Source organism: Castor canadensis, chromosome 11, assembly GCF_047511655.1.
Source record: "Castor canadensis chromosome 11, mCasCan1.hap1v2, whole genome shotgun sequence".
In the NCBI taxonomy this organism is placed as follows: Eukaryota; Metazoa; Chordata; class Mammalia; order Rodentia; family Castoridae; genus Castor; species Castor canadensis.
Window position 1 is genome coordinate 50,699,746 of NC_133396.1, and position 22,212 is coordinate 50,721,957.

The 22,212-nt window shown below is 52.1% G+C and overlaps 1 protein-coding gene across 2 annotated transcripts; it reads left to right on the forward strand.

The window, feature by feature from the left end:
- Positions 1 to 18: 18 nt before the first annotated feature.
- Positions 19 to 14,950, forward strand: Drg2 (developmentally regulated GTP binding protein 2). 2 transcript variants are annotated; one of them, XM_020159572.2, is made up of 13 exons: positions 19 to 178; positions 4,161 to 4,321; positions 7,093 to 7,182; positions 7,625 to 7,685; positions 8,351 to 8,441; positions 9,103 to 9,175; positions 9,305 to 9,395; positions 10,108 to 10,205; positions 10,542 to 10,618; positions 11,855 to 11,943; positions 12,640 to 12,698; positions 13,788 to 13,841; positions 14,175 to 14,950. In XM_020159572.2, the coding sequence occupies exons 1-13, from the start codon at positions 115 to 117 to the stop codon at positions 14,259 to 14,261; spliced, it is 1,095 nt and encodes a 364-aa protein (XP_020015161.1). In that variant the 5' UTR covers positions 19 to 114; the 3' UTR covers positions 14,262 to 14,950. The 2 variants fall into 2 exon arrangements, with proteins under 2 accessions (XP_020015161.1, XP_073902771.1); XM_074046670.1 differs by having other exon boundaries at positions 13,788 to 13,825.
- Positions 14,951 to 22,212: the final 7,262 nt, after the last annotated feature.

A 22,212-nucleotide genomic window follows, 5' to 3' on the forward strand; every position in this document is an offset into this window, starting at 1 on the left:
AAGCGCCAGCGAGGACGCTGTTTTCCGAGGGCTTCCGGGCGCTTGCGGCTCTGTCTCCGCAGTCGGACCGGAATTCCCGCTGCCGCCGTTGGTGCGCCGGTCCCTGCCGCAGCCATGGGGATATTGGAGAAGATTTCGGAGATCGAGAAGGAAATCGCTCGGACGCAGAAGAACAAGGGTAAGGGCCGGCTTGGCAGGGCCTCCCTTTCGGCCAGCCTCAGTTTTCCTGTCTGTAAAATGGGGTAGTAGCACCAGCGGTATAGCTGGAGCCGACTCAGAGACCACAGGGAAGTGTCAAGGCCCCCTCACCATGCACTAGGCAGGGCCAGGCAGGCGCGGGTCTCAATACCCCCAAGAGACCAGTGCCGGACCGGGTGACTAAGTCGAGAAATTCCAGTTCACAGAGCAAGCATTTGACCCAGAGAGGGGCATCTCCTAATGGCCGGGCCTGGGGAGGTCGTGCTCTCCCTTCTTGTGCTGGGAAAGACAAGAAATGACTCTTCAGGAACATCCTCACCCCAGTAGACAGCCAGCGAAGTGGTGTGGAGGGAATCAGGACTCTGAAATCTGGAAGGATTGTGTTCAGAACCCTAGTTCAACCGTATTTGTTATGAAACAACATTGGAGCCTCAATGCCCTAATCTGGAAATGGGGAAAACTCTCTGGTCTATCTTAGCTCATAATTAGATGGCATTTGCAAAGCACTGGGCATGAGGTGAGCATTCACAGATAGCACATAAGGAAGCATCAGCTCTGGACTTCAAATCAGAAGGGCTGGAGAAGCTCAGGAGAGAAAGATGAGAGAAGGGCAACACCAGGAGGTGGCAGGACTCATCCATTGTTGGAAGGGTGTCTAGGCAAGGGGCACTGCTGAGGTAAAGGCAATGAAAGAGTCCTGGTTAGCGTGCTGTATTTCTGGGACAGTGAGAAGTGGGGTGTGGAGTAATGGGAGATGGCACTGGCCAGTCCTGTGGCGCGCTGGCTTGGAGGAGCAGGAAGCAAGAAATGTGGGGTGGCTGGTCTCACCGTCTGCCCACTGACTCCATTTAGGTCTGAAGGCTGTGGAGTCATGAACCTCCATGATTCTTTCATTCTTTACACCTTTTCTGAGCCTTTACTAATGCTAGGCACTGTGGTGAAAGCACAGCAGGCACATCCCTGCCCTCCTAGAGCTGACCTTCCTGTCATCTAGTCATCATGTAAGCAAGATAACTTCAGCCAGCAGTAAATGCTATGAAGACACAGCAGGGTTGTAGAGCACAGTTTGACCCTATTTAGGTGGAGTGAGGTGGGGCATTTGAGCTGAGACTTGCAAGAGAATCAACCAGCCATGCAAAGATCTGGGGATAGACTGTTCCCAGCATAAGGAACAACTAGTTGAAAGGTCCTGAGGCAGGAATGAACTCCAAATGTTCAAGGATTAAAAGGGGCTGAGCTGGGTGCTGGTGGCTCATGCCTGTAATCCTAGTTACTCAGGAGGCAGCAATCAGGAGGATCACAGCTGGAGCAAATAGTTCGAGAGACCCTATCTTGAAAATACCCAACACAAAAAACCAGGACTGGTGGAGTGGCTCAAGGTGTAGGCTCTGAGTTCAAGCCCCAGTACTGAAAAAAAAAAAAAAAAAAACGTCTGGGACTGGGCTGCACTGATGGGAGGAGGGGCCAGTCATTCAGGGCTTTGGAAAAAGAGGCTGGGTTGTGTTCTCAGAGCAGTGGGAGCTGGTGGAGGGTGTTAAGCAGGGAAGAAACTGGTGGTGTGATTTCTGTTTTAAAAAAATTCCCTCTGGCTGCTGTGTGGAGTGTCATCTGTAAGGCACAAAGAAAATAGCAGTGAGGTCTAGGGGCGGCTAGAGGTGTCACTGGTGTGTGGTGGATGAGGGGGATGTAAAGGTGATTAAGGCCTAATCCTTTCCCTAAGAGAAACTCAGATTTCTATGAGCTGAGATGACAAGAAGGACCATTGAACCCAACTGATGCTAACCCCATTCTTGTTTGGTTTTTTTTGTTTTTTTTGTTTTTTTGTTTTTTTGAGGTACTAGGTATTCAGGGTCTACACCTTGAGCCACTCCACCAGCCCTTTTTTGTGAAGTATTTTTTGAAATAGGGTCTCGTGAACTGTTTGCTCCAGATTGGCTTTGAACCTGATTCTTCTGATCTGGGCTATGCGGTTAGGGACCAGGGCAGAGATTCTTTTGATTCTCTGCCTACTAAGTAGCTAGGATTACAGGCACCCAGCTGCTAAACTCATTCTTTGTTTTTGGCATTACTGGGATTTGAACTCAAGGCTTCATTCTTGCTAGGCAGGTGATCTACTGCTTGAGCCACTCCTCCAGCTAAACCAATTCTGACCCTTTCTCACTGCCATGCGTTCACTTACTCAGTTGCTCAAACATGTCCTGAGCACCAGGGTGTGGAAGCTTGGGATACAACTACCCCAGTTCCTACCTATTGAAACAAGATAGTTTCAAACAGTGACGAGAACTGTGAAGACCTAAACAGAGGCTTGAAGCAGGGATCTAGGCAGGGGTGGGACTGGCTGTAGATAATAACAATAGCCAAATTCTGTTGGTGCTGCTGGTGCTGCCAACATCCCTGTTTTGCAGATAAACTGATGCATAAGAAGATTAAATAACTTTTCCAAAGTGACATAGCCAGTAATGGCAGGGTGGGATTTTGAGGAGCTCAGCCTCTGTATAATAGACTGAGCAGGGGAGGCCTCTTTGAGGAAGTGACTTTGGAACTGTACTGGGGAAGGAGTGGTTGAAATGTAGGGAATGACAGAATTAAAGGTCTTGAGGCAGAAGTGAGGTCAGCTTGTTCAGAGAAGAAAAGAAAGCCACTGTCTAGAATGTAGTGGAGAGCAGTAGATGGCTGGAGAAGGAGCCGAGGGCCAGGTCACATGGGGTCCTAGTCTCAGTCTCAACCACAGCCCTCTTTATTGCAAAGATTTTGTAACAATAGAAATTTGTTTCTTTTTGGAGGTACTAGGGCTTGAACTCAGGGACTTGCACTTGCTAGGTAGGTACCATTTGAGTCACTTCACCAGCCCTGTTTTGTGTTAGGTATTTTTGAGATAGGGTCTTGTGAACTATTTGCCCAGGGCTGGCTTCCAACCATGATCCTCCTGATCTCTGCCTCCTCAGTAGCTAAAATTACAGGTATGAGCCACTGGCGCCCATCATAACAATGGAAATTTCCATTGCGGTGCATGCCTGCAATCCCAGCCCTTGGGAGGTTGAGGCCAGCCTGGATTACATATTGAGACTTTGTCTCGACCTTGCCTCCCTCCCCCCATCAAAAAAAAATATACATATACCCACGGAAGTTGAAATAGTTATGTAAAGGAGGAGGATTCGGCAAATCATTTATAATGAAAACAGTATTTATTTCACTATGAATGCTGGGGCTGTCAGGCTACAGGGTCATAAGCAATCAGAGAGATGCATACACCTCTAGGTAGGATCTTGGCCAGGTGACAACCACAATGCAGACCTGTGCAGGTAAGTTGTGTGGCCACTTAGGTATCCCACCAAAGTATTGCTGTGGCAGCAGAGCATTTCAGAACAGTGAAGGTCCACACAAAGCGAGCTGCAGCCTCCCCTTCCTGTACGTGGTAGTTGCACTTCTGGAATTCAGGGTGTGTTAACAGTGCAGAAAATGGCTCTGTTTTCTGTGGAAGTAGAGGCAGGTTCTAGGCCCAAGAGAGCCTGACCCAGATTTTGTCTTTTGATGTCTTTGGGATGTGGCAAGTCATGTGGAGCCTGGGAAATTCCTGGCTGTGTGGACTGACCCACACTCTAAAGGGCAGCTGGCCTCCCTGGCCCCTGCTGGACAGGTGCTTTTGAGGATTTTGCCATCAGAGTGAATGGGAAACATCCCCTGCAGGTTCCAGGCTGTCCCCAGGACCAGAAGTGCTGCTGGCCCTGCTGAGAACCATGGACAAGGGTGGTGAGGTCCCAAGGAGACAGATCTTACTCTAAATGAAGTGAGACGCCATGGGGCCTTTTAGGTGGGGGTGGGGTGAAGGGGAGGTGGGTTTCTTTCCTGATGATGTTGCAGTGGTTGCCATCTGGTTCTGATGTTCCCAGTCAGCACTGCCCTATCTGACCCACCAGGTGGAGACTTTGGACACTTATTTTGCTTTGCTTTACATCCTTTAGCTACTGAGTATCACCTGGGCCTCCTGAAAGCAAAACTCGCCAAGTACCGGGCCCAGCTCCTGGAACCATCCAAATCAGCCTCATCCAAAGGAGAGGGCTTTGATGTCATGAAGTCTGGTGATGCCCGTGTAGCACTGATTGGCTTTCCCTCTGTGGGTAAGGTCAGTGATGGTCAGTGTGGGTCCTGGGAAGGAAGGCAGGAAGCTATTATAAACAAATAGTCTTCTTCGTTGCCTTTCTGTGTAGCCTCAGGGACCACCCCCCCATGACCAGGTCTCACCCCTCTGTCACCCTAATCTGAAGAATGCTCTTCCCTCTCACTAGCTGGAATAGCTGCACTCGGCCTCCCAACTTAGCAATCAGCACAGATGTTTATTGAGTGTGTGCTTTGTGCCAGGCACTGTGCCAGGTGCTGGAGATGCAGTAGGGAATGAGAGTTCTGTCCCATCCCTGCCTGCCCTAGACTCCCATTCTCTGGCAGAAAGGACAGGAGGCAGACACAGATGGGGTGTATCTAGTGGTGAACTAGGGCCACCCAGTGAGGGCAGAGGTCCTGACCCTGAGGTGTGCTGGAGCCAGGGAAACTTCTCTATTTGAGCAGAGGCCCAAAGGAAGTAAAAGAGCTTGCAGAGCACCAGGTGGAGAACATCCCAGGTTGAAGAACAGTGAGCACAGAGGCTGTTTGTGGGGAACTGTGTAAGTGGGAGGTGGGGTAGGGCAGCTGGGTCTGAGAGGAGATGAGTCAGAGGATGAGGGTTTCAGAGCTGTTGAAAGTACTTTGGCCTGGAGTGAAGAGCAATGTGGGAACAGCTGCAGAGTTTTCTAGAAGGTTTCTTCTGAGAGTTGCTCAGTTTAGTGTAAAATCCATATTGATTATGTTTTCTGTGGGGAGTAAGATTAAGCACCATTGTAGGGTTCTAAACCGAAAAGATACATGATCTGACTGACTTTTTAAATAAGTATTTAAGTATAGAATAATGTTGGATCCATAGACCCCACACCCAGTTTCCCTGTCGTTAACATCTTGCTAGAGAATAGCTCTTGGAGTCAATGTGTAGCTGTTGTCACCAATCCAAGCCCCTACTTAATTTCTCCCTGCTGTCCCCAAGTCACATCACATTCAATTGTTGTGTCCCCCTAGTTCTAGGCAATTTCTCAGATGTCCCTTGATTTTTTGTTTGTTTTTGTGGTGTTAGGGATGGAATGCAGGGCCTCACAAATGCCACTGAACTACACCCCCAGCCTGACATGCCTAAATTGGTGACCTTGACACTTTTGAGAAGGGCCAGTCCAGTATTTGTAGAAAGTCCCTCACTTGGGGGCACTTGTTTTTCTTGTGGTTATGCTGAGGTTCTGGTTTAGGGATGAAGCCCACAGAGGCCAAGTGCCATTTTATCACATTGTGTACACTGTCCACATGCCTTACCATTGATGTTGACTTGACCACCTGGCCTGGGTGGTGTGTGTCAGGTTTCTTCACTGCACAGTTGCTCAGTTTTCCTCCCCTTCCTTAATATACCTTTGAGGGAAGTCACCATGCACAGCCTATACTTAAGTGGTCTGGGTCCTAACTTCACTGCCAGAGGGAGATCTAAATAAGTTATATGTGAAATTCTCTTGCCTGGGAGAGTTGTCTCTTCTTTCCCATTTTTTGAGGGGTTTTGTTTGTTTTGGGTGCTGGGGATCAAACCCAGGGCCTTGCCCATGCTAAGTACATACTATATCTCTGAGTCCCACTCCCCACCCTACATTTGTTTTATTCCATCATTAATTGATCAGTATGGACTCAATGGGTATTTGTTTTGGACTGTGGGGTCTAGGCCCATACCATGTTCTGTTGTTGCTCATATTATTCCAGCTTTGAGGCTGTTTCACTTAGCTTCTTTGATGTGCACCATCATTGTGTTTTTCCAGTATCTCCTTACTTTCTGACACAAGGTGCCTAAGGCTCATCTAGTCTCTGCCCCAGTCTGGGATTCACCATTTTTCCAAGGAGCCCTGCTTCCTTTTTTGGAGAATGGTGTTAAGAGACCACGATCTGGGCCCTGACTTACTTTTTAGCAGAATCACTGGCTGCTGTGCCAATAATAGCCAGAGCAGGACAGGGTGGACACATGGAGGCAATGAGGAGGCTGCTCAAATGCTGACCATAGGAGCCCACAGGGACTTGTAGCAGGGGTGAGATGAGGAGGGAGAGGCACCTTCTGAGTCCATTCACTAAATGAGTGGAATCCTTTGCTCTGGGCCAGGCAGAGGGAGAGGGAGAAGTGACATTTCCTGAGTGCTTGGTGTAGGCTGGGCAGCACACAAGCTGGGCAGTGTTTTGTTTTGTTTCACCCTCTGCCTGTGTAGTTGATGTGATATGTTTGATAGAAGCTACTATGTTACCCAAGGGCCATGCCCTCTGAGTCTGGGCTGTGTGGCAGATCCTACCTGCCCTGCTCAGACCTCCTACCCACAGGTCAGACATGTAGGGGTATCCCCAAGATTGGGCTCCCAAAGTATTTTTGGTTGTCCAGGCAGCCATTGCTCTTGGGACTGTTCTCTATCCATACATACCTCTCTTTACCCCACCCTGGACAGCAGTGAACTCCCAAGTCCTGGTTTAACAAATACTGTGTAGGTAGGAGGGCTTTGAGGGGCAGGTTGTGGGGCCAGGGAAGGGTTCCCGGTTCATGTGGGGAGCCCCTTAGAAACCAGGTCCCCTGTGTTCACCTGACACAGGCCCAAGGCCTCCAAGGAACATGTGCCCTGGTACTAATCCATCCTCACAGAGCCAGAGGAAGCTTCTGGCTTGAGTACCTGTTCTCCTCATACCAAGTTCCCAGGTCAAGGGTGAGGAAGACTCTTCCTGTTGCCCCTAACCCTTTGGGGACTCTCCCAGGAGGCTGGGACAAGACTCCTCAGTGCAGTGGCCGTCTTTTCCTCCTAGTCCACCTTCTTAAGTCTGATGACTTCCACGGCCAGTGAAGCTGCATCCTACGAGTTCACCACCCTGACGTGCATCCCTGGAGTCATTGAAGTAAGTGGGGTATGCTGGGCCCCAGAAGGGGAAAGGGTTGCTGTTGTTTGCACTTGTGCAGATCGTGTATGTCTGAGAGTTTGAGGGTGGGTGTCCCTGTTGGGGGAGGAGATGCTTTGTCCCGAACCACTGGACTTCTGGAGACCTGAGAGGTACCTTCTGGCCTGGATTCCTGACTGTTCCAGAAAATTGAACCAGCGCACAGCAGCTTTGCTTGCTGCTCTCTTGTGCTCTGCTTCCCACAATTTCAGCTCTGGTCCCTAACTGCTGGTTGGCTGGTCCTTCTGTCCCCTGTAAAGCCTTAATGCCTCAAACCATGCTTGCCTTGGACAGCAGTTTCTGTGATCTTGTGGTGAAGCAATTTTATTTGTGAGGGACTATTCACGTCAGTGAGAGGTGGGCCTGGCCTTGCCTTGTCTCACCCTTGTCTTCTGCTTCCCAGTACAAAGGTGCCAACATCCAGCTCCTGGACCTTCCTGGAATCATTGAAGGCGCAGCACAAGGTGGGAGCAGGATGGGTGGGTGGGAGCCAGGACAGAGCCCTGTCACTGAGCATTAAAGCTGGGTGTGGCTGTCGTGGAGATCAATCTATAACAGAACTCAAGTTCATCCTGATACCACACTAGCTTTGTGATCTTCGGCCAGTGAATGTCTCTAAGCCAAGCCTCAGTCTCCTTATCTGTGAAATGGGCAGGGTAACACTGAATTCACAGCAATGTTGAGGATTACATAAGGAAATGTTCATGATGCATCTAGCCTGAGCCTGCTGCAAGATAGGGGCAGGGAAGATGACCACTGTTATCCTGTCACTCCACTTAAGTTGGTAACTTCTATAACCAGTCTTAGCCAGGTGTGGAGGAATATACTGCAATCCTAACACTTGGGAGGCTGAGGCAGGAGTATCATGAGTTTGAGGCCAGCCTGGACTACATAGTGAGATACTGTCTCAAAAAAATAAAATAAAACCAGTTTCCATAAGTAAAATAGCTTGTGGATTAAGGAAGAATGCAAAGGAAGTCACAGAATGAGGGTGGCATTTAGTGGAGACCATGGTGTATCTGTAAAGGACGGAAGTCCAGGAGGTCACAGGCTGGGTTGAAACCACACAGATCCTGCCTATGTGGCTGTGCCTTATCAAGGTGTAACCACCTCCCTTCTGCTCATCCAGGGAAAGGCCGAGGCCGACAGGTGATTGCTGTGGCACGCACAGCGGACGTCGTCATCATGATGTTGGATGCCACCAAGGGAGAGGTGCAGAGGTCCGCGCAGTGGGGCAGGGGGGCAGGCTTATGTGTCTGGGGAGGGCCTCTGTTTCTCTGAGCTCATGGTGGACATTCTGTGTGTGTCCAACCCTGTTACATGTGAGAATCCTAGCAGGACTGACTGTGGCTAACCCAGCACCACCCGACCTGGGACATGCTCCCCTCCAGGCTGTGTCTAGCCAGCCACAGAGGCATTTCAGGCTAGGGGACAGAGGCATGGCTAGCTTCTGCCCACAGAGGTCTGTGTGCTCTGGACACTGCTCAGAACCTGCCAGAAGCCCAGCCCCATGCAGCAGAAGCATTGGTCCTCTCCACACCCTGCCATTTAGGGGATACAACAGCCTGCCTCTGTAGCAGCGACCTCCTGCAGCCAGGGACAGCACCTTCACCCAGGCACCCTTGGGACCTTATGCCACTTTCCTGTGCATGCTGACTGTAAACCAGCATGACAGTAAGAATGGACTGTAAGCTTGGTCCATTCTTACTTTGGTCGTAGCAGAGGGCTAGAGGCTGCACTGCAGCTTCGGGCTGTTGGGTTGCTAGGGAAGGGACCAGAGGAAGGAGTTGGTCTCTGGGTAGGCAGGAGCTGCTGGACTCACACACAGACCACACAGCCAGCTAAGGGGCCAGCCACTGAGGGATCGTGGGATTTTCCTAGGTCTCTGCTAGAGAAGGAGCTGGAGTCTGTGGGCATCCGCCTCAACAAGCACAAGCCCAACATCTACTTTAAGGTACGACCCTATCTTCTCCCAACCCCCACTCTAAGTGTTGGCTTGGTATTGCGTGGCCTTTGGGGAGGCCGCACCACTGTCTCTGCTACCCCTTCATCGGCAGCTCTCTCCTGCCTTCTTCTGCTTTAGCCCAAGAAAGGTGGTGGCATCTCCTTTAACTCAACGGTCACGCTGACGCAGTGCTCAGAGAAGCTGGTGCAGCTCATCCTGCATGAATACAGTATCCTTCCAGAGAAGGGTGGGCACCTAGGACAGCAGGCCACCTGGGGATAACTGTCACCCCCAGCCACCCTGAGCCATTGAGAAGTCTTAGGAAAGCTCAAGCATGGCTATACCAGCGTGCTGGGGCTGAAGTGCAAGCCACACACTTGACAGTGGGTTCCTGGCTCCCTCAGTTTGTTCTGGATGCTCTAGTGGCCAGGTGACATGCAGCAAGATGTCATGGGAACTGAGGACTGGAGGTCCCTGGCCTGCAGAAGCCTCTGAAAGAAGCAGGAGCTGTGTGTACACCTGTTAATGGGAATAGAGGAGAGGCCAGGGCCTCAGAAGAGTGGAGCTTTCATGGAGAGACCTGTTGAGTCAATCCTGACAAGGCTGGACAGCCCCTGAGGGTGGGTGGCACAGGCTGCATCACACCATCCACATGATGCTCCTAAACTGTAATTTGGGGTTCCGTGAAGTGCTTTGGGGGTTCTAGAAGTACATTTTTTCCCTGCCAGACAGTGAAGATTTAAATTATTTGTTGATTGAAACCTTTATATATTACAGTTTGGGGGCAAAAATGAGAGGACTCCTCAAGCTTTAAAATCTTGTAAAACCTCACAAGCAGATCATGACCAAGGCCCTTCTTGCTAGTGTCTTTCCTGCTTCACTGTCCACTGAGGAGCACATGGATACTAGCACACAGATTGCCCTTAATCTGAGTCCCTCAGAGATCTTCAATGCAGAAGTGCTCTTCCGAGATGACTGCTCCCCAGATGAGTTCATTGATGTGATCGTGGGCAACCGGGTGTACATGCCCTGCCTGTATGTAAGTGGCACAGCACTTGGGGTGCCCTGGCCCAGGCCACGTGACCTTTCCTTTGAATGCATATGATGAGCACCAATGACCTAGATGACCGCTTGTGGCTGCTTCAACTTCAGCTGAGGCTCCCCCATCCCTCCCTTACAGACATGGAGAGCTTGAAACCAGGGTTGCAACCCTGGGGTTACTTCTGGGGGAACTGGCTATTCCCAAGTCCCTTCTGCGTTCCCCAGCCTTGAAGCAGTGAGCAAGGAGGACCCCCCAGGCAGGGTGTGAGATCTCATCCTGGACTGCTCTGCTCTTTTCATTCCCCACCACCCACCTCCTCCTGTTCAATCTCAGGTGTATAACAAAATTGACCAGATCTCTATGGAAGAAGTTGACCGCCTGGCCCGAAAACCCAACAGTGTGGTCATCAGGTGAGGCACAAACATCTTGCGCTCTGCTTTCTCTGTGTTACCCCAGGGTACAGGCCTCCCACCACCTCCACCTCGGGGAGTACCAGGTACCTCCAGCTGCTTGTGAACTCATGAGGCCCAGGAACTCTGTAGGAAAGGCCTCCCAGCAGCTGCTGAGGCTGCTGGCTGTCCTGATTTCTGGTGGGCTTTGGTCAGGAAAATGGGATTTCAACCCCAAGACTGAATAGTTCAGAGGCTTCTTAGCTTACTTAATGAACCACAGGCCCCAGAAAGTCCTGAGTATCATAGTCTCTGCTGGTTCCCTGGAAGGTGTGGCTTCTCTCTGACCACAGCTCATATGGATGCCGTCCACCCCTGGCCACTGTTGCCTGCCCTTTGCTGGATGGATCCTCAGGTTGCCACTCATGTCACCTTTGCTCTGGCTGATGGCTGTTACTCATTGCCTTGCCCTGCAGGGTTTCTCTTTGAGGATGGACTGAGTCCTCTGTTTTTCTGGGTTCCTGGCTCAAACCAGGTGCTCTGGCTTCCCAGTGAGGCATGGCTTGTGGAAGCAAGATGCTAAAGGCCACGTGGGGGTGGCCAGTGCAAATGATGGGCAGGGACTGTTGCCCCCGTGCAAATGCAATGTAGCCACTGCAAAGTGCAGCATCCCTCCTGTAGTGTGACCATTCTCCCCTCCCTCCTGCTGTATCGCAGTCCCCTCAGGCTATCTAGAACACGCTTATCCTCAGGGTGTGAGGGAGTGGGATACCTTTGCCTGCTTGTGCTCACCACAGTTCTCAGGGTCACACTGTTGTAGTCAAGTCAGTCCACCCAGGCCTGGCTGCTCCCCAAACCTGGGATCTTCAATATGTGTGCTGAAATCCTTGTGGGCAGCCCCTTTCCACTCTGAGAGGGGTGAGCTTGGCATCAGAGTTCCCAGCCTCTGCCCACAATCCTTTCACAGCCTAGCCAGTCTCTCCAAAACAGGCTGTGTCAATCACAGATGCCGTGGGCCCATATAGAGCACATCTGTGCTGGTTCCCAGGAAGATACTGAGCTATTGGGCATGACCATCGTGGGTGAATGGAGGGAGGCACTGGCAGCCGAAGGATCAACTGCCATTACCATAACGGGCTTGATTCCCCGTGGTGCCTGCACCTGGCCAGGGGAGTTTGCCCTCTCCAATGGTGAGAAGTCGAGACCATGGTCTATGAGCCCTGGGGCCCTACCTGACTGGTATGTCCCTCCTTGCAGCTGTGGCATGAAGCTGAACCTTGACTACCTGCTGGAGATGCTATGGGAGTACTTGGCCCTGACCTGTATCTACACCAAAAAGAGAGGACGTGAGTTGGGTGTGCTCTTCTCAAGAAGTGGCTGAACCTCTCCTTCCCCCAAGGCCTGCCAGCCCTGACCCAGCTTGTCTGTCAGAGCAGGGCACTGCCCTCTACCCCAGGCTGGTGGGGATCTTGGCCTGAGACCATATGGCAGAGAATGTTGAGCTCTGGGGCTGCTGGTCTCGCTGCCTCATGGTCCCCAGTGACCACAGCAGATCCTGCCCTCTTAACCTTCCTCCACAGTGGCAGATCCTACATCAGGAGCTTGAGGTACTTTCCCTTGTCCCCATTGTACACACACACTCTCATGCCCCTGGGACCCAATGTCCCAGTTCTGGGAAGTTTGCATCAACCCTGGCCTTGTCAGCAAGGAGAGAGCTACAGCTTTTCCTATCTAGACTCCAGCAGCCATTTTCTGCCCTTCCAGTCCAGATGCTCCAACAAGTAGCTTGTCACTGTAGGTGCTATATGGCTGACAGCGTGACAGGCATGTGAATCCTCAACTTTGATTGGTTGATTTTCTGTGATAAGGTCAAGGTTGTAGAAGGCACCAAACAGTTGTACTGGATAGGAAGGGGCAAGGTTAGGTCAGGGCTTGGGAGACCACAAGAGCCTCTGCGGCCAGTGCTTTCTTACCCTTTGGAAAGGAATCTCAAATCAGCACAAGCCAGAACTGACTGATGCGTCTCACATCTCTCTCCTCAGAGAGGCCAGACTTCACAGATGCTATCATTCTCCGGAAAGGGGCCTCTGTGGAGCATGTGGTAAGTTGAGACCTGTCCAGACAAGGGGCTGGGGCTCTAAGAGCCCTGTGAGCTCTGTTCTGCCCAACCATGGTAGGAGGCAGAGTTAGATAAGATGGGCCAGGGTCAAGGCCACACAATCTCTTCCTAGTCGCATGTGTGACTTCTGCCCCTCTCCTTTAAGGGGATGAGGAATGGGGTGATGCTTCTGGCCTCCTTGGGTGGTTAAGGTCAGGCTGAATGAGAGCTCACCCCAGCTCAGTGCCTGGCAGTGGGTAGGTGCCAATGCTGTAGGACCCTGGGGGCTGTGCCATTGGTCATTCCAATGATTGGTCCAGGAGAGCTGCCATCCTTGGTGTTTGTTGTTGGTTGAGTTTCTGTAGTGGGTTGAAGCTGAGACTCTTGGCCTCATTTCTGCCCTCCCGCCTGGTGGCAGAGCTAGCTAGGGTTCAGAGTTGCCACCTCCAATGGGAAGAGAAGCAATATTGCATAGTCTACTCCCTTCCACCTCCACTATGCTGTCATCACCATGGCAACTGGGGGTCCACATTCTGGGGCAATTTCTGGCCGCTCTCTCCAGGTCTCCTTCCACCTTCCTGGCTGTGCTGGGATTCCTATGACCTAGGAGCTCTGAGGAATGTAGTATGGGGATGAGGGGTAGGCTGTGATGTGCAGGGATCTGTAGGTCACAGTTGGAGCCAGGGAAGTGTGAGAGACAGTAACCAAACAGTTGTGACTCCAAGCCATGGAAGATGTCCTGAAAAGCCACCCTGTTGTACATTCGGAAGGAGCATCTGTTTGTAGATTGTTCAGGCAAGGTGGGCAGAGGGCACAATTGCCTAATTGTAAGGAGCGTTCCTGACTGGGGGTGGGGCCACAGCTCTTGGCAGACTTGGAAGTGGGAATGTCAGAACCACTTGTAGCTGAGAATAGGAGGCCACATGTGAATGAGGCATGTGGCATTCCTTGACTCGTGGCCTGAGCTATCAGAGTACCAGCTGTGGAACGGCTGGCTACTTGTTGGTTGGAGCCCTGGGCTTTGGGTATGCGAGCAGACTTGGGCTGGATTGTGCAAGGCTTCATTTTCCTGTCTGACTCTCCTGTCCCTAGTGCCACCGCATCCACCGGTCGCTTGCCAGCCAGTTCAAGTACGCCCTGGTGTGGGTGAGTTTGGGCTGGGGATGGTTTTGGGAGCCTAGGCCCAGCAGCCCCTGGGCTAGGTTCAGAAAACAAAGCATTCTCACACCTAAGTGCAGCATTTCTGTCTTTCTGTGTGGGGACCCTCATGTCTGTCTGTCCTGGGTGTGTGTGTGACACACTCTAGAAATAGGCCTCCCCACCTCAGATCATGGGATAGCGTGCTGTCTGGACCCATAGGATTTTGTAATGCTAGACCCCCTCTTTGCTGGCATTGATTCCCAACATATCCCTAGCCTGCCTTCTCCAGCCTCAGCCAGTCCAGGGGCTGATGTACCATCTGCCCTCACCCTTGTCCAGGGCACCAGCACCAAGTACAGCCCACAGCGGGTGGGCCTGACCCACACCATGGAGCATGAGGACGTCATCCAGATTGTGAAGAAGTAGTGGCTCCTCCCACCTGCCAGCTCCTGCCCTTCCATCCACTAGCCTTGCCTGTCTCCTGGGGAGTTGGACCCACTGGGACACTAAACCCAAACAGGAAAAACAAATACACACCCAGGAGGAGGCCTTTGAGTCTGCTGTCTCCAGAAGCTTCTTCAGTAGGCATTGTTGGGGCTGAGGGGTGAGGTTGGGGTCTTTAGCTCTGTTGGGACATATGCCATGAGCCTGATCCCTCTGATAGGGTTCCTAGGTGGGAGCCTACATCCTTGTCCTTCCCCTAGACCCTTTTGAACACTGAGGGAGCAAGTTACCTACCAACTCCCAACCACAGCCTAAGACTGATAGCAGACTCAGGATGGGGAGCCAGGCCTGCCTGGGTCCCTAAGGCTCTGGCTACTGTCAGGGCACCTTATTCCCTCGGCCTTCCAGCTTCTCTGATGCTAGAGGGAGGAGGGCCCATGACAAAACCCTGCAGGTCCTCCCACACCGGCTGCCTATGGTGGAAACCAGATAACAGCCTGAATGTCCGAAAGTGCCTCCCCATTTTGGCCCCTCTCAGGGCACCACCTGCCCCACACAAACCAGGACCTTGGACCTGCCCACCAGGCAGGGGTGTCTTGAGTATGGGCTCTGTTTCCTCTCTAAGCCCCCTGATCTTTGCTCTCCTTTCTGAAATAAAGGATGGAAAGTAATTCCTGATGGACCAAGGGAACTTTTTATAAACTTGCTGGAGTATTGCTTGATCGGATAGGAGGTGGGATCAGCAATGAATCTGGCCTTGGGGAGTGAGTATAACTTGGGCTGTCGGGGTAGACCCAAGTCTGGGTGGCAAGGAGGAGGTGGGGGTCTTACCTGACACAGGACAGGCTCAGGAAGGTGGGCCAGGGGCTGCAGGTGCCTGACATGCCCCTCCCAATGCCAGCTGCTCGGGTGGGTGATAATCCCAGGAGACCCTTGTGATGGGAGCAGAGAGGCTCTTCAGAGTGCAGGGTGGCCAAGTACATTCATTTCCTGAGGCTCAGGTCCAGGTGGGATTGCCTACTGCAGGCCAAGGTTTGTGCCTGTTGTCCATGAGAGACAATAAAAGTGCAGCTATGGGCACAGAGGCCAGGGAAGGTTTCCTGGGAGTAGGGTGCTTTTGGGGTAGATGGCATGGGTTCTGTGCTGCTCTGGGGCCACAGCCAGGCTGGCATGTGGAGCAGGCCCACAGCCTGGCTCTCCAGGCTGTTTCCTGCTCCCCTGTCAGCTGCTCATGCCTTTCCAGAGACAAAACAAGAATAATAGATGTCATTAAATATGCATGGGGCCCCAGGTGGTTGGCGTGGTGGGCTGGGCCTCGCTCCCACCACAACTTCTCTGCTGGCTGAAGGCTCTGGGGCCACATGCAGGACCCCCATTAGGAAGCATGCAGATGGGGAGCAGACCACGGGACCCAGGTAAGGGACCCTGGCCCTGGATTCTTGGGGTCTGCTGCACCCCCCAGATGGCAGAGAAGAGGGAAAGGGACAGCAGCAGAGCTGGGCCTTAGCCTTCCTGACTCCCTGTGGGGCCCCGCTCTGAGTTCCTTTATAAAATGGACATAATGCCTTGTAGTCCCCTGGCAGCTGAGGGAAGCCAAGACAAGTAAAGGTTTAGTTTGCCTCGGCTTCTTTCCTAGTGCCTCATGGCCTGGCCACGAGGCCCTCAGGGAGGGTACCAACCTGGGTGATGATCATTCCTACTCCTCATCTTTTAGGTAGGGCCTCAGCCCAGGGAGAGGCCAAGAAGGCCCTGGGTTCTGGGGTGTCAGGCTGTATCTAGGCCATGGGTGGAATCCAGGCCTGTTCTGGCTCCCAGGCTGTCTAGGAAAGGGTAGAAGGCCAGTCAGAGGTCCAGGGGCCTCAGATAGTGAGGGCTCAGATCTGAGGCTCCAACTGTGGATGGCTTGTTTACTGGCTGGCTCTGTATGTCTGGATTCAGACTGTCTCTATGTGTCCTGGGCTGTCTGGATCTGTGATCATGTGGTTTAACCTGCATGTAAGAAAGGGATTGTAGCTGTGCTCACCCAGGTCAGTGTGAAATGGCAGGTCATGGTGCCCCTTGGCTAGGGAATCCCCTAAGCACCCTCAGAGCCCCTGACATAAGTGCCAGGGTGAAGTCTAGGGCTGGGCCTTATTCCTTTCAGCCTCTCTTTCATTGCTCACCTGGCCACCACAGGAAGGGGTCTGCAACCTCCCTCAGGCCTGTACCGAGGCAGCACCGCTGCACCCAGCCTTAGGGTGGCAAGGGAGTGGAGAGCGGCCTGGCCTGCATCTGAGGAGAAAGGGGACAAATGTCCACCTGGGTGTCTGGTGTTTGTGTGCCTTAATTCTCCAATCCCTTCTTCTCCAACTTAGATTCCAGGCTTCCTCTTTTCAGAACCCTCCTTTGCCAGGAACCCCAGGCTCATCTGTCCTGAAGAACTGGACACCCCTGGCCCTGGAGTGCCAATGCTTAGGTTCCCCTGGAGTCGGGAATGCAGCCCTCCCCTACCTCCCAATCCCAGCCAGAAACTTGTCTTCCCCAAACACCTCAGCTCACTACATTCACTTCTTCCTCCAGCATGGAAGAGGCTGTGGCCAATGGCCTGGGACCTCATACTCCATGATGACCTCTCTCTCTCTCTCTCTCTCTCTCTCTCTCTCTCTCTCTGTTCTCTTCTACACCTGGGTCTGTCTGGTTGCTTTGCCAGCTAATCTGTCTTGGTCAGCCAGGCTGCCGTGACAGAACACCACAGACCGGGTGGCTTGAACAACAAGGTTCTTCCTCATGGTTCTGGAGGCCACAAGGCCCAGATCAAGGTGTAAGCAGGGCTGGTTCCCCTGAAGCCCCCTTGACTCCAGGAGGCTGTATCCTCAGGTGGCCTTTTCTCTAAGAGCCCCAGGCAGGTTCCCCTCTTGCCACCTCTCTTTCATGGCTTAACTTACCAGGCTCGCCTTCCTCACTTTCTGCAACACTTGAGCTAAACAGCCACTACTTGTAAGTCATATATTCTTGACCTTAGCAGGCTCAGCATGGCTGGCTGCAGCTCCCTGACCTCCCCTTCCTCCCTTTCCTCTGCCTCTTCCCCTCCTTCCTCTCCTCAGACACAGAGCCCATAGGCACAGAGCCTGTTCAGCCCCTTCTGCTCACTCTGTCCCTCTCCTAGGCAGCCCTTCACCTTCTGCCTCCATCTTGCCTGACCCACTATCCCTGTAGGTTCCAGGTCTGGGAACAAACACCTCCTTGACCTTCTGTCTCATTTTCTCACTGCCACGCAAACTCACCATGTCCCAGAGTGGACATGTATTCCCACACTGCCCCTCACCTCAGCAATCCCAGGCTGGTCCAGCTGTACCAAGCCCACCCCAATCCTGTCTACCTAGCTGAACCATCACTCAGCCCCTTCTAGTTCCCCAGGGGCTCTTTGTTTTACTTTCTGATTGTGTCCACTACATTCCAGCGCTGTTCCATCCTAGCCAAACTGCTGGTCCCTCCCCCTGCTGCATGGTGCATCCCCTCCCCAACCTTCCCACAGTCATCTTAGAGTGTTTTTACAAATCTCTTTCCAAGAAAAAGGAAAAGTGAGGCAGTGGTTTGAAAGCATGGACACTCCAGAGTCAGCCTGAGCCTGCCTGGGCTCAAATCTGAGTTCCAGCTATGTGGCCTCAGGAAACTTGCTAAACCTCTAAACCTCTCTGATCCTGTTTCCTCAACTATAAAATGGGGAAAATAATCATACCCACTTCAGGAGGTTGTAATGAGTTTTGAATGAGCTCTGTGTGGCTGGAGTTCTGAACCCAGCCCCTGCAGTCAGAGACACAGGACCCATCACTTCCTCTCTCTGAGTGATCTACCCTCTCAAAGACCAAACCTTTCATCTATCAAATGGGAAGAATTCACTCTCACATGAGTGAGAATTTAGTGAGCTATTCTAGGAAAGCATTCCGTGCTGAGTCTGGTACATAGTAAACACCTGGCAGTGTTGGATATTTGTACTATTATTTCCAAAATGCAAATCTGTTTAGAGCATTCCTCAAAGCTAAAACCCTGTTGTAAGACTGGAGGTATGGCTTGAGTGGGAGAATGCCTGGCTAGCAAGCTCAAGGCCCTGAGTTCAAACCCCAGTATTGAAAAAAACAAAAACAAAACCTGTTGTGGCTTCCCAACCTCCATGGCCTTATGTGACCAATCGCTGCCAGCCATCCTGTGGCTGTTTCACATTCCACACAACCCTCATCACTCCACTCCAGGTATAGGACTTTCCTTTAAGCCCCGCTCACCACCTGGCCTTTGCACATACTGTTCCATCTCCTTGGAACATTGTTCCCTCTTCAGTGTGATTAGCTCCCTCCCAATCTTGAGATTTCAGTTCAGGGTCACCTTCTTAGGGGAGCCTTCCTGGACATCCACCTGGGGTGTTTACCTGCCCGGGGTCATGCCTTGACCTTCACAGCTCTTCCTGAGGGTGTAGCTCTTAGCTTGAAGCCTGTGATGCTAGGCAATGTGCAGGCAGAGACCATGTCTGATTCCACTCCACTCTGACCTTCTCAGGGCAGTGCCTGGCACATAGTAAGTGCACAGCCGATGTCTGAGGAATGAATGAGAGCCTTGCTCCTGTTGCCTCCTCTAGAAGACCCAGAACCCACCAGAAAAGTAACAGCCCTGCTGGGTACTGGCCTGGGGTGAAACCTGGGCCCCAGAGACCTGGAGGGTCAGGTGGCAGGCCTTCCTGCCAGCAGTCTCCTAGGCCACCCCAGAACATATGGGGCAGTCAGCTGTAACAACAATGTTGGCCATTAAAGCAACATCACAGCCTGTGCCAGCACCATGCCCGCCTCTGTTTACTCATTTAGTCTCCCATTAGCCCCAGGAGGAGGAGGTTCTGGGACATCTACACTCACAGCTGAAGAGAACCCAGGGTAGAGGCTGCAGGACTTGATGAGGATCAGGCATGGGTTAGAAATGGGGGTAATGGGGTTGGAAGGAGACCTTGACCTCTGGGCCCCCTGGGAGGCACATCTCTTGGGTTGCATCTCTGAGTGCCACAGACCCCTCAGTCTCTTCATCTGGCCAGCAAGGCTTTGGAGCACAAAGATACCTGCCAGACGGTTCGTGGCAGAACTTGGGGGAACCTTGGATAAAGAGAGTCTCTCCGCTTTTCTCATGAACAAACACTAGGCAGCCAAGGACCCCTCCCCCACACTGGGCATGCAAGGTTGTGGCTCTGGGAGGTGTCCTTGAGACCAAAGGGACAGCCCTGCCCCACTTCTCCTCCCAAGTCTCTGACCTTTCTCTGCCTCGGTTTCCTCTAATGTTAGATGGAGGCAGGACTGGGACCTCCACATTATTCCTGGGAGCCACGCTAAATGGGTGTATCTACCTCCTACTCCCATGTCTTTTCCCCTACTTTCTCTTTAAATTACTTTTTTGTCAGCTCATTTGAATTAGGATGCATTTTTATGGTTCAGAAATCAAACTGATGGAGAAAAGTTTATAGTGAGATACCATTCTCCCTCGTGTCTTATGTTCTATATCTTTTGCAGTATTTTTACACATAAATAAAAGCAAATATGACCTAATATTACCTGACCCAATGCACACTCACACCTTCCTAAAGAAAGAAAGGACATGGTGTGGGCTGTGGACAACAGGGTGCTATGTACCCTGCTTCCTCTAGGAGCAGATCTGAAGCTCCCTCCCTAGCAGTACATAGACACCACCACGTTCTTCCCATAACCATGTGTGGCTCCATTGCAGAATGTGTTGGGAGTGTTGTGGCCACATGTAGCGTTGCTGTCCCCTGTGCACACAGGATGTGAAGCAGATGTTTTCTGGTGGGTCTTTTCTTCTTCCCTTCCTCCCTCCCTTCTTTCTTCCCTCCTTCCTTCCCTCCCTTCCTCTCCCTCTCCCTCCTTGCCTCCCTCCCTGCCTGTCTTCCCTCCTTTCTTGTCCTCGCTTGTGACTACTTTATCAAGACACAGTCCATAAACCCATACAACTCACTTGCTAAAGTGTCCAATGTGGTGAATTTACAATGTTCACAGTCACCCCGTGACCACCACAGTCCTGTCTTTCTTAAACCTCCCAACAGATGTAGCTACCCGTGTCCCACCTCTCCACTGGGAGCATCCATGTCACGGTCACTCCTGTAGCTAAGTAGTTACACCCCGTGGTCAGTTCTCCATCCTCTGCTGCCTGCCTCCTCTCTGAAACTCTCATTTGCGCCCCAGGACCCCAATGCAGGCCATCCCCCAGCTTCCTTCCTGCTCACTCTAGCCTCCTTGGTGCTTGGTCCTTGGGTTCCTCCTCCATGACACTCATTCCCTGGTGTGATCTTCCAGAAGTGTGGAGGATGCAAGCTGGACAGTGATGTCATCAGCCCAAATGTCTGTGACAGCTCCCAGCAGGGCCAAAATACACCTGCAGTCACTATGTCCAAAACTGACTTTTGTCATCCTTCCTCAGCCGGCTCTGACTGCAGCCTCCCTCATCTCAGTCCATGGCATCTCCACCTTTTCTGTGTTTAGTGAGAGAACCTCAGAGCACTCCTAACCCCACTGCAATTCAGCAAAATCTGGCTCCAGCTGCCACACAGGCCAGCATCCTGCTACCTCTCCACATCTCCCCAGGCAGCAGACTGGGCAAACCTCATGCTCCTCTAGTTGGAAATACCACGCAAGCCTCCATACCGGCCTGCCTATTTCTGCCACCTGTGCCCTGCAGCCTGGTTCCCTGCAGCAGTCAGAGGGAAGATGAGTCAAATTTCACCCCTTCTCAACCACAGCTCCTGCCAAGTCCACCTGTGTCCTCACTGCCCACTGCCACACCTCTGGACTGCACAGTGCTCCCTTGGTCTGATTCCCAAAGATCTTGGCCCCTGTCCCTGCCTAGTAATGCCTTCTCCGGCCCCCTATTGCACTTAGCACCACTTGGCCCATTCCATGTCCACTGATTTTCCTTGTTGACCACCCCCAACCACAGACAGCCCCATGAGGGCAGGGTTTTTGCCGGTTCCATGCACAGCTGCACAGAGTATTTAGACAGTGCCTGGTGCACAGCTCCCACAGCAACTTGAGTGGTTCATCCCCTCTGCATGACTGGTCCCCAGCTTGTGAAACAGTTTCAAGGCTCCCAGACTCCTGTGAGTCTCAGAGAGGAGAAGCAAGTATTGGGGAGAAAGTGAAAAGGCAGGGACTAAGAGGAGGAGAGACAGAAGTGGAGAGAGGGGAGGCTGTTTGCTGTCCTTATTTCACAGCTCAGGAAGCTGACGTACTGAAGTCACTCCCCTGAGGGGACAGGGTCAGCAAATGGCAGAACCAGGGCCATGGCCTTGCTGCTCATGGGTCTCTATACTGACTTTTCAGTAATCACATAGTTAGCTTTGGAGCCTAAAGGCTAAATGGAAGTTCAGTGAGTGGGCAGCCTGGAATCAACTAGAGTCTTTAGCCATGGTGGACCCTGGATATCCTGCTTCTTGGGCAGAGAGAAGAGAGACAGAGGAGGGAGTAAAGGGAGGAGAGAGGATGATGAAGAAAAGAAAGGAGAGGAGGAGAAGGAGGAGAAAGAAGAGGAGGATCAGGAGTAGGATGAAGAGGACAAGGAAAGGGGTGGGGAATATGGTTCTGAGGCTTCAGGTCCTCAACCTCCTCTAACAAGCTGTAGCTCTTACCTCCCCCTCCACTCTGTGCCTCCCCTAATTCCTAATGGGAATGAACCCCGGGCCTCATGTATGCTAGGCAGGCGCTCCACCCCTGAACCCCACCCACGGCCCAGCCCTCTTATAATGCAGATTTTCAAAAGTAAGTCTGACTGGTCATCACCAGACAGTGGACACTTTGCCTTGGGTCAAGTGTCCAACCTGCAGCCAGGGAAGGAATGGTGAGGAGAGAACAGGACTAGGTGGGGGCCTCAGTGGGGAGCCACTGTGAGGCCTCTGTCTGTTGAACTGCTCAGA

Bases quoted from the DNA above. Each gene is read 5' to 3' on its own strand.
- Drg2 (XM_020159572.2), top strand. From the start codon at position 115: ATGGGGATATTGGAGAAGATTTCGGAGATCGAGAAGGAAATCGCTCGG. The intron at 4,322-7,092 runs GTCAGTGATGGT...TTTTCCTCCTAG, and splicing joins GCTTTCCCTCTGTGGGTAAG to TCCACCTTCTTAAGTCTGAT. The intron at 12,699-13,787 runs GTAAGTTGAGAC...TCCTGTCCCTAG, and splicing joins GGGCCTCTGTGGAGCATGTG to TGCCACCGCATCCACCGGTC.